The sequence below is a fragment of the Maniola jurtina genome, chromosome 10 (genome assembly GCF_905333055.1).
Source record: "Maniola jurtina chromosome 10, ilManJurt1.1, whole genome shotgun sequence".
Lineage (NCBI taxonomy): Eukaryota > Metazoa > Arthropoda > Insecta > Lepidoptera > Nymphalidae > Maniola > Maniola jurtina.
In genome coordinates this window covers 3,286,907-3,299,656 of record NC_060038.1, presented here as the reverse complement: position 1 = coordinate 3,299,656, position 12,750 = coordinate 3,286,907, and the positions used below count along the sequence as shown (strand labels likewise).

General features: G+C 34.6%; 1 protein-coding gene across 2 annotated transcripts in view; it reads left to right on the top strand.

Moving 5' to 3' along the window:
* LOC123869026 (C3 and PZP-like alpha-2-macroglobulin domain-containing protein 8) overlaps positions 1-12,750 on the top strand; it is a 234,718-nt gene that overhangs the window by 124,099 nt on the left and 97,869 nt on the right. For both annotated transcript variants that reach the window (XM_045911747.1, XM_045911748.1), the window contains exon 4: positions 8,593-8,778. In XM_045911747.1, the coding sequence (XP_045767703.1) occupies positions 8,593-8,778 (186 nt within the window). The remainder of the gene's footprint in view (positions 1-8,592; positions 8,779-12,750) is intronic.

Sequence of the window (12,750 nt, the reverse complement as noted above, 5' to 3'; positions counted from 1 at the left end):
GTGAAACTTTTTGAAAATCGGTGAGGGGAATTTTCAAAAATTTCTTAACACGTACTCTCTTTACCATCTCTTTATAATATGGTCTTAGGCTGAGATCTATAGAGCGCACTTTGCCTTTGCTCAGACTAAAACGACACAGCATTATACCGCTGGCATAAATCTGTCTCGTTTTATCTGAAACTTAAGTCTAAGCAAACTAAAAGTGCGGTCTATAGATTCAACCTTAGTGTAGTAGTATTATAAGAGTTGTATTCCTTACAATTTTGGTAAAAAATAAATCAAACTCTCTTAACAATAATTAAATAAGGGTAATTTAATAAATTAATTTATTACCTTAAGCCTTCTTATTCGAGTGGAGTCACACTTGATTCCTCGCACCGTGACTTGGGAGCGCTTTGGAGAGGCAAGGAAAATTTAATCCAACTGAAAATTAACTGAATTTGCCTTAATTAATTGTTACTTTACCAATTATTGTGAGCGCCGAAAATATTTGAATGTAGCCAGAAAATACGTCGTGTAAAATGTTAATTACAATATTTCGATTTGTTTTAAGACTAGCTGATGCCCACAGCTTCGCCCGCATGGGTTTAGGTTAGATTGAAAAAAATATCTGTAAATTAAGTACATCATATACCTATTGTGTGTAGTTCAGTTATATTAAAGCTACAGTATTCTACAAACACATGTATAGAAGTTAAGCCTCATGAGGATCATTTCAAGCTCTCTTACACAGCTTACAGTGCAACGCTACAGCTTAGTTCCAGTTTAATATTCAAGCTGCACATAATTCAGCAAATTAGTGGCACAAACTGCTTCATTAGGGGACCACATAGGATGAATAGCATCATTTACACCACTTTACAACCGGCTGTTCGCGTTTTCTCGTTTTCAATTTGGTTTCATATAATAAATTGCACTGCATGCTTTCACATGGGCTTTATAGAAGTCCTAGAATCTAGATAGTTTGCCGGAAACTATTCGTGCGTATATGAATAAATCATTTACTCTACTTGGCGTACACAAATATTATGAAGTCTTACAATTACAATTGAAAAGAGCAACCGCCGAGTTTCTTGCTGGTTCTTCTCGGTAGGAACGGCATTCCGAACCAGTGGTAAATTATTTGACGATTCAAAAGCACTTCTAAAAGTTTATTTGAATAAAAATCTATTCTATTCTATTCTATTCTATTCTTACAATCCGCATGTGGCCATTGTGGTGAAGTATGGGCTAAGCCATAGAGAGAGACATTCTTAGATAGAGGAGACTTGTGTCCAGCATTGGTTGAGATGATGAGATAACTGGATTAAATAAAAATCCTTCAAGCACTTTCCGATTTTCGAAACAATCTCTAAAATGTCACCTTATCACAGGAGAAGACAAGCAAAAGCAATAAAACCATGTAACGAAATAGAGAAATTTTTCAATAGAACCCCTTTAAAGTACTCGAACTGGAAGTGCATTTGATAGATACGGCATGGATGAAACTTTTAAAGTTGTTGTCTCGACAATCACGAAGTTTTCCAACTTTTACGAGATATAACTAACATTTCGACGAAATCGGTAGGATATCTGAAGATGAAAAGGAAAACGGAACCATTTCCAGTTCCAGTACGAATTTGCAGTTTTTGACAACATTGACAGATTTTGAATTTCGAATTTGATTTTGACACTAATTTCAGAGTATGCTAATATATTATTTGTTAACAAGTGTAAATTAAAAATTTATAACACCCCCGACATAACATTCCGCGCCTACGATCCAAAGTATCTGAGTTTTCCAAAACATCATTTTCAAATAAATATTATGTATCTAGGCAACGTCCATCTTGACAGCTTGACATTTGTCAATTGACATAATATTATGAACCTAACGGTTATGTAACCTTCTTTTCTACAAGAAAACTAGAAAAGAGCTGATAACTCTTAAACGGCTGCACCAATTTTTTTGGATTATAGCTAAGAACACTCTCGATCAACCCACCTTTCAAACAAAAAAAAAAATATTAAAATCGGTTCATTCGTTTAGGCGCTACGATGCCACAGACAGATACACAGATACACAGATACACAGACACACAGATACACAGATACACAGATACACAGACACACAGATACACAGATACACACGTCAAACTTATAACACCCCTCTTTTTGGGTCGGGGGTTAAAAAGAAGCATCTGAATAATTAATATTATATACATATCTTAAACATAATATAAAGTGAAGACTTAAAACTAGGACACTTGGTTCACATTTTGTAGAGTGCTATCACTTCCACTCTCATGGGTTTTGTAACTTCTCTCTTATTCATCAGCGAGCACGAATTATATTAAACGGCAGTAACATAATAGAACATAAAATGCCTAATGTCTATGGTTATAAATAAATGTGTCAATGTAAACAAATTAGCAATTCAACTGACTCAGGAATCGAACCCGGGATCTCTCAGTTATACGTCAGTAGCTTAATTAACTTAGCTTAGCTGAAACCCTTATGTTAGTGGACGGGTAACAATTAGTAAGATACATCATTGACCATTCGTATAATCAGTACCTACAACAAGCCACTCGTAGGATGTCAGACAGTGGGTATCTTTTTCAACATAATATAGATATTATATAATATATATATAGATTTAAGAGTGAGACTAATTTTAATTTCAGGGTTCCAGGCTCCAGCCTACCCATCTAATTTGAACTTTACTACTTAGATGCTTGTTAACTTATATTTTCGGAGCGGCATAGAATGGCTAAAAGATTACATTACATAAACATGACGACAAAATACAAAGACGTAGGTTATTTTACGTATGCAAGCATTTTGTGAGAGAAAATAAGCGAACTAGTTAGGGTGCTCTTCCACGGAGTGTCGCACGACAAGACAAAATTCTGCCATTATAATAATATATTTATACTTAGAGATGGTCCTTTAAGGGCTGATTTTTTTCCCAATTGCCAAATAAACGTTAACAGACGAATACATATAACGTTGTGATAGATAAAAACTGTCAAAAGGTCAATATATTTTTTATGAAATATGTAGTTATTGGGCGATTGAAAAATCGGCCCTGCTATGAGACCACATAGCACTGCGATCTTCATTTTGGCTATGTTGCAACGAACTTTACAAAGTGAAATATACTACATAAGAAAAGTATGAATTTCCCGACGATATATCACAACACAATACTTATACAAAATTATCACTCGTAAAATGAACAAAAGTTCCTGGGAATATTTCGTTATAATAATAAGCATCGTGACAGCAACTCGTCTCGTGTAGTGGTCCGTGGAAAAACACCCTTACACGGGCATAAGGATACAAGAATTCCAAATTGCAAGGTATACTTTGAGTATATTCTAGATCCCTGAGTAATTGAGTTAAGCGGCTTTAGAAACTTCTTGATAATAAAGGCTTTAGAATAACGAAAGTCTCTTTATACAAAAGAAAATTGCTTGTTTGCTTTTCGCTTAGAGGTATTATTTTCAAATTATCCATAGATGATGCCCGCGGGCTGCTACTTTATCCACGTGGATTAAGGTTTTTAAAATATCTCGTGGAAACTCTTCGATTTTCCGGGATGAAAAAAGCCTATATTCATTTTCGGGTTGCAAGCTATCTCTGTGACTTACGTCAAAATCGGTTAAGCGGATGGCCCCTACTTATCCCATGGAACTCTAATTTTCCGGCTTAAAAAGTGGCCTATGTCCGTCCCCGTGTTTCAACCTATCTCTGTAAGAAATTTTGGGCTATGAAAATCTAGCAGACAGACAGACGGAGAGTCACTTTCGCATTTCGCACATATTGATCGTATAGAATGAAAAACTGTACAGTGAAAGAAAACCATGTTGATTTAGCATTCACAGTTTATTTAAGGGCATTTCAGCATAACAAAGTTACATTCAGTTCAGATAACGTCATTAGATCGTCGTTAAATGGAAAATCTGTTATGAATAAAAACTAATTGCTTTTAAATTGAAATAAGCAAAAGGCTCAAGTATCAAATTAATTGGAATATAGACATCTACACAAATAAAATGAAACTGAATTGTCTGTTTGTGATTTCAAAATAATTATAATATTATCATACCTAGATAGGTAATTACTCGTTACATTTATTTTTAAATTATTTCTTAATCTGTCTGGTCGTTTACCTGAGATAATCTTAAAAACGGCAAATCAGATTTTAATAGGACTCTTAGAAATCTGTAGAAAGCTATACATACAAGGCGTGAGCCCACTCACTTTTTATTTCTGGAAAAAAAAATCATTTCTTACGCAGTTTTGAAAAACAAAGTCGCGTAAAAAATCTTATAGAGAATCTCACTGATTCCAGACTGATCCTCATTATTTAAGTGTTTCACTCTTAAAATAATGAACGAGAAAACTTATTATTTTGACAATACGTTGACTCATTAAATTTAACTTTGCGCTTTGCATATAAAAATTTTGATGAACGGTTTATAATGAATGACAATTATATTTAAATACTACATGCTGTACAACTATTATCTAAATAAGAAATAATTAATTGATCTATAATATAAGTAACAGAATTTTGTTATACTTATTGTTCTTTGTAATATTATTATTACAGTTTGTTATTCAAGGGAACTATATAACCTTTTTATGTCAAACTTACTGACGCTCGCGACTTGGTCCGCGTGGATTTAGGTTTTTCGAAATCTCGCGGGAACTCTTTGATTTTCCGGGATAAAAGTAATCTATGTCCACTATGGAAGCACTCCCTGTATCAAATTTTGTTAAAATCGATTAAAAGGATGGGCCTTGAAAAGGTAACAGGTAGACAGACAGACGCAAGATGATTTTAATAAATATACACCTATAGGTAACCTCGAGGCTCGAAACCACTCTGTTTCTATTTAAATATTATTCTTTTTGAGGTACTCCTAGTAGATTCTTGAATAGATTCATATTATAGATCAATAAAAATTTCTTTAAATTTAGTCATTAAACTGAAAATTTAAGTTTTGAGTCCATTTGAGCAAAAAAGATGTGCCGCTAACTCCCAAGTTGTGTATTGCATATAGATTACTAACTTACCTAATCTACATTTCATATTATATCAAAATCGGATTCGTACTCAATCATCTAAAACCATACAATTATAAAGTCAGGATATCGCACACCCAGAACAACACTGTATTATGTCGAAAAATGTCAAAATCGACTTGTAAATATAATTGAATAGCCGAAAATTTGCCGCGTATACCACGAAGACAGGCGTATTTATATTTACAAAAATGTCCAACAGATGGCACGCTAACTCTCTATTGGTGAAGACGCGCAGCCAGAGTCTTACCGCGAACACAAAACTATTTCGAGTTGCAACTTGTCCACCTAGGGAATAGCACGCAGATTCTTTACGCAACAGTGAATTATTTTGTGATAATACGGTGTTGTTGAATGTGTTATAAAAAATACTCCGAATCATTTAGTTTTAATTCAGTGTTGGTGACTGTGCTTATACAACGTGTTTGATACTATTTCGAAATAGTACTCTGTTGTTGACGAAGGTATGTTAGATTTTTTGTATTATTTCAAAATGGTTCTGTATTGTTCGCAAAAGGTGAAAATCAGTTAAATAATGCACTATTGATGGTAGATATAAATTATGCCCTAATTTTGTTAAAAAATCATTATATATTTTTTTTTATACTTATAATTGTTACTTACATTGTAAATTAAAAGAAATATATTTAAAATTTGTGTTGTTCTTTATTTACAAAAAGATTAATAATTTTGTTTGAGATAATGCACTATTGTTGAATTAATTAAATTTGTTATTGTTATTTGGCAAATGATGAGAGGTCGTGGTCTCCTGTTACTTAAAATGGCAATGGAAGCAACTACAGAAGAAACCGGACCTGTTCAACAAAGCAGCGTGGAAAAGGATGTCGAAAATACAACCGTTGCCGCATCAACCGATGAGACGTCAGCGAAGGCAGCATCAGCCGATAAAGCATCAGATAGGGAGGTACCCGTTTCTATTTTATCTGATCATAGCGATGAAGAAGATTTTATAGATGATTCGGACACGGATCCTACTTTTGTAGTACCTGTTAAAGAAATATCTCGGCCTTTTGTAATCCCTAGGAGATCCCTCTTCTTCTTCCTCGAGCTCCTCGTCAGACTCAAGCTCATCATCGTCAAGCTCCAGCAGCTCAAGTAGTTCATCTGATAATGAATCCAATAGACCGGGTCCATCTACAGCAAATATTCAAGGGAATTCCAATGCTACTCCGACAAACGCACCCTCAACTTTTTCTGCCAGTGACACTGCTCCATCAGTGAGCTACCCCAAGATAAGTAAAAAGAGAATACGAAACCCTGCTGGCTGGAAGTCCAAGATTGCTAAGGCATTACGGAATACAGGAAAAGAGTATGTTTCTTTAACAAATCCTGCAAAACTGATCGCTGGGCGTCAAATCTGTCCACCTTGTGGCGACAAATGCAGGTTGAATTGTAAAACTAAAATAGACGAGATGGTAAGACAAGACATTTTCAAACAGTTTTGGCAACTGGGTGAATTGGAGAGGCAAAGAGAATTAATAGTAAGGCATACACAAGAAATCAAACCGAAATATAGGTACATCACTTCTCAAAAATTGAGGGCTTTGAATTCGTCTTACTATCTTGAAAAAGATAACACAGGATTAGGGTATGTAAAGAGTTGTTTAGGGCTACGCTGAGCATTTGTGACAGGTATATTAAGACGGCCCTTTCAAAGAAAACAGATGGTGGTTTTATGGAATCTGATGCACGTGGGAAGCATGGTAATCACCGCAAAATAGACTCTGAAATAAAAAATAGTGTGACTGATTTCATAAATTTTGTTTTGTTCATAAAATTTTAAACAGTTTTTGTTTTATGTAACTGTTGTTTATTTATTTTTAATTTATAACAGTTTGTGTTACTTATAATTGTTTTGTATCCAACCAACTTTGCCATTAATATTTCTTATTTTTTGATTAACAGAAGATTATTGAAGATTTTTTTTTTGGTTTTTTTTTTGTGATTTACATGTTATAAGGGTCCAAAACGAGTACTAGTTTATGTTCAAAATATAAGTACCTACTGATTTTAGTAAAATGTTGTCTTTTATTTCATTATTAATTGGTATATTCCTAAAAACAAAACAAATGGTTCGTTATTGTTTATTGAATTTGATTAAATAAACAGTAGAATAATAGTGCATTATTTCAGAATCAATCAGTAAAAAGGACGTAACTCAAAATAATTATGTTTTATTTCGCTCAGTCATTCCACAACAGTGAATTAAGTCAAAAAATGCATTATTTTGCATTATTAATGCGTTTACAATCAACTGAACTTGATAATGCTGATACGTATTGGATTCCTTACATGCAATGTGCAGGACATTCGCAATAACTGTCACATAACATGAGATAACGGTTTTTCGTCGATTCTGAAAAATGAGCTATTTAGACTTAGTGCAGTGTTGTTCTGGGTGTGCGATATTATCTATCTCCATTCCGAATTTCAGCCAAATCCGTCCAGTGGTTTTTGCGTGAATGAGTAACAAACATACACACACACATACACACATACTTTCGCCATTATAATATTAGTGTGATGAAGTACGATTAGTATGATACAAATCAAACATCAAAATCATGCGGTGCATGCGATATGCACCACCCACCCTCCCACTTCTAAAGAAGCAAGCCACATTTTGCGTTTTTAAAGGAGTGCTTATATTTCTTGCCGGCTCTTTTCAGTAGAAATTGCTTTCCGAATCGGCGTTAAAGTCTTAACATGGCATAAATGGTACAAATAGTCCTACATGAAAAAATGTTATTTCATTTTATTTCCTGTCAGTGTTTACAATACATGATATACATTTTCGCGTTTACACTATATATCTGGAACTTAAATATCTTCATATTAGTTGGAGATGCTCCAAGAACCTTTATAGTTGGCATCGAAGTATCTAGAACTTATGCTGAGTTTAATGGAGAACAAGTTTTGTTCTATTTAAATTAATATTATTGCGTAGTAAGTTCTGATCATATCAGTATGGAACTTCGTGTATTATACAAGTTCAGCAGCGCTATTATGAATATTGGAAACGTTTACTACTTGTGTAAAAAAAAAAAAAATTAGATACAAGTTAGCCCTTGACTGTAATCCCACCTGGTGGAAGTGAGGATGCAGTCTAAGATGGAAGCGGGCTAACCTGGAAGTGGTATGACAGTTATTAAACCCTTTTCAACACGCCATCGTACCAGAACGCGTAAATCGCTTAGCGGCATGGCATTGCTGGTAGGGTGGTAACTAGCCACGGCCGAAGCCTCCCTGCCTTTCAAGCATGAAAGTTATCAAAATTTTCTCAACAGTGTGTGAAGTCTACACTTGGCCACCACAGTGAATTAATTTAGTTTTTTTTGTTTGAAAGGTGGCTTGATCGAGAGTGTTCTTAGCTATCATCCAAGAAAATCGGTTCAGCCGTTTGAAAGTTATCAGCTTTTTTCTAGTTACTGTAACCTTCACTTGTCGGGGGTGTTATAAATTTTTAATTTACACTTGTATGTATCTTTGTTCCAGGTTACGGCATCATTCCTCTAAAGATACCGTCATCGCCAGCAACTCATTGCACGCTCCATACCTCGGTTGGATGCGTCGGCAATGACGAATGTACCGCAAAGAGTCACAGCGTTATTAGGCTCCTGGGGCCTGTTCGAGATGTGATCGTCCGACCCGCAAGACATCATTACCGACCGGGGGAAACCAGTAAGTGCCTAACCCAAAGTATCTACTTGTCTTTCGTCTATGGATGCGATTACAATGACAAATACACCGCAAAGAGTCACAACGTCATAAGGCTCCTGTGGCCAGTTCGAGATTTGATCATCCGACCAGCAAGACATTATTGCCGACCGGGAGATTATCATTATCATGCGTACACATAATAAATGAAGGTTAAAAACTGCTAAAAAGGCTCAAAATATCTGCTTAAAAAAATCCTAGGCATGAACACAATCCATTAAAAGCTTCAACTTTCAATAAAGAAACATCTTGTTAGTGATAATCAAGAAACTTTTTGAAACTTTTTCAAACGAGCAAATTTTATTAAATAAAATCTGCTTTGACTTTTATTTCTTACGTAAATTATATAGTAGTTTTCCATGATGGATGGATAAAAGGAAAATTTTCTGTGTGTCAAAGAAAGAAAATCGTGGTAAAGAAAAACAAACCTTGGCAAATGCCTACGAGTCCTTACATAATTTTCCTCTCATTAAATTACACCTACTCTATTAGCTCTTGTTTATTTTATTCTCAGGGTCTTACCTTTCATAACAAGCTTTTTTATATAGGGAATATTGTAGTCGTGAAATTATTTTCAAAGAAATTCAAATTCAAATTCAAATTCAAAATGTTTTTATTCAATTAGACTTTTACAAGTTCTTTCGAATCGTCAAAAGCATCTACCACTGGTTCGGAATGCCTTTCCTACCGAGAAGAACCAGCAAGAAACTCGGCGGTTGCTCTTTTCAAAGATTTGATATACAATATTATGCCATGTATAAAAGCAATTGAAGTCCTGCGCATTGCTGGAGCGAATCGAAGTTCAAATCCACGCTTTTTTATCATTTACATAATCTTCGATAGTATAATATGCTTTTCTCAAGAGCATATTTTTAATAGATTTTTTGAACCTGTGTAAAGGCAAGTCCAAAATTGACTGAGGAATTTTGTTATAGAAGATTATACCCATTCCCACAAATGACTTTTGGACCTTCCTGAGACGGAGCGTAGGAGTCGCAAGCCTGTTACGGTGTCTAGTCAGCCTGTTGTGTAGATCGCCAACCTTCTTGTAACTAAGAATATTTTGTCTTACAAAAATTATGTTGTTGTAAATATATTGAGAGGCTACGGTAAGGATACCTATTTCCTTAAATTTTTCTCGAAGTGAATCGCGTGGTTTTAAGTTATAAATTGCGCGTATTGCCCTTTTTTGTAATACAAAAATTCTCCCAATATCTGCCGCTCTACCCCATATTAAGATTCCATAAGACATAATACTATGAAAATAAGCAAAATATACTATCTTTGCGGTCTCCACGTCAGTTAATTGTCGAATCTTTCTAACCGCGTAAGCAGCAGAGCTTAGTTTGCCAGCAAGAGTTGATATATGGGTGCCCCATTGCAGCTTCGCATCTAAGGTTATCCCCAAAAATGTAGTAGTCTCTTCTATTTTCAAAATATCATTATTTATCCTTAAATTAATGTTACTTGTGTTCTTGGTATTGGGCAGTGCGAATTCAATACACTTAGTTTTTTTTGCATTTAAAAGTAGATTATTTACAGTAAACCAGTGAGTTACCTGAGATATGGCACCATTTATATCGTCAAAATTGTCCTTATTTCTATCGACTTTAAAAATCAAAGACGTATCGTCAGCAAATAGTACGATATCGCAAATATTTTGGACTACATATGGTAAATCGTTTATGTATACTAAGAACATGAAAGGACCTAGAATAGAGCCTTGAGGAACACCCATTAGTGAGGCTGATCCGGATGACTTCACATCATTCACACATACTGTTTGAATACGATCACTAAGATAGGACGCAATGAGACCAAGCGCAGTGTCTTTGATTCCATAGTGGCTCAATTTAACTAAAAGAGTCTCGTGCTCAACGCAATCAAATGCCTTGGATAAATCACAGAAAATACCAATGGCATTCTGTGACCCCTCCCACGCATTGAATATATGCTTTAACAGCATTGCGGCCGCGTCGGTTGTTGATCGACCTTTAGTGAAGCCATACTGTTCAGAATGGAGTAGCTTATTAAAATTGAAATGCTGAAGCAGTTGGTTGAGCATGATTTTCTCAAATATCTTGCTCAGTGTTGGCAAAATTGAAATTGGCCTGTAATTGTTTGGGTCATTTTTGCTACCCGATTTAAAAAGTGGTATCAATTTACTACATTTCATGAGATCTGGAAAAGCGCCTGTATCCACAGACTCATTAAAAATTAAGGCTAGATATGGCGCAATAATATCAATAATATTGTTAATTATTTTTACTGATATTCCCCACAGATCTCCGGTTTTTTTGCTTTGTAAAGATTTGAACACTTTAACAATGTCATATGGAGTAACGTATTCAAACCTAAACAACACACCGCATTCAGTGACATTGGCCCTGAGAAGATCATAGGCTTCTGTTGGTGAAGAGCTAAGGGAACTAGTAGTGATGACTGGAATGTTCTGGAAAAAATTCTCAAATGTATTTGCAATTTCAATATTGGAGTCAATAATACGGTTATTAATTTTTAGCTCCAATTTATTGTTATGCACTTTTTGTTTCCCAGTTTCATCCGTGATGATATCCCAAGCTGCTTTAATTTTATTATCAGAATTAATAATTTTTTGCTTTATGCAGAGTGACTTTGCTTGTATGCAAACCTTTTTGAATAATTTTGAATAATTTTTTACATATTCAACAAATGTGGGAGTGTAGTTATATTGTTTTTCTGCATACAAGTCGAACAACTTATTTCTACTTTTATAGATGCCAACAGTAGCCCAGTCACTAAATTTAAGATTTTTAAACAGTTTTTTTTCTACAATTTTAAAGGTAGAATTAAATTGAGAGTTTATGAGATCAAAAAAAGCATTATAGTGTTCATCCGGACCACCCTGAGTAAAGTCAAGTTTAGGTAAAGCAGTTAAAACCTTTAGTTTGAACTGCTCTACCTTTTTAGTGGTTACTGGCCTATACTTTATTAACTTTGTTATGTCTTGATTATCACTGGGAACAGATATCATTTGTCCACAGTGATCGGATCTTAGATTCGTCATGATCGATTTTGCGACAATCTTACAGTCACAGAAAATGTTATCTATACAAGTGGCTGAATTTGCAGTTATCCGTGTTGGTTCATTGAAAATTTTCTGTAAATTAAAGCTTTTAAATAAATTGAGTAATCTGTCAGTAAAAGAAGTGTGAAGCAAAATATCAATATTGAAGTCTCCACAAACTAATATCTTTTTTGATGACCTACATATCCGCCTCAAGGCCTCTTCCATAACGTCCTCAAACAGAACAAAGTCACCTGAGGGGGGTCGGTACACGCAGACGACAATATAGCGCTCCAGCTCAACACAGGACAGCTCAATAGTGCGTTCCAATGAAAGATTAACAATGTCTTTCCGTTCTTTATAATTGATATTGTTGCGGGTTAATATTAAAGACCCTCCGCGTATAGCTTTCTTTCTAGAGAACGCACTTGACAATTGATAATGTTTTAAATTTACTATTAATTGATAACTATTGAGCCAATGCTCAGTGAGGCATAAGATGTCAATATCAAATTTTTTAATAAATAGTTCTATCTCATGTTCTTTGCCAGATAAGCCCTGAATATTTTGGTGTACAAGATTGATTTTACATAGCTTATCTGTTGTCGCACTACTTAGTTTAAAATCTTATTACTGTTTACAGTAGTGTCCATGCAACTATTTGTATCCAAACTATTATAATAGTTTGTATCCAACGTAAAAAAACTGGAATTAGTAGTATTACTAATTAGGTCTATATTATTAGTACAACATGTACCGTTTTCAAAAGAACTCAAGCTAAAAATAGCTGTGTCTTGTATATTACAAGCTACCAAGGTAGCTATTTGTTTCTTATAACTAAGGGGCAAGTACATTGTATCCTTTGTCAGTGAAAATTTTTTTATAAAATT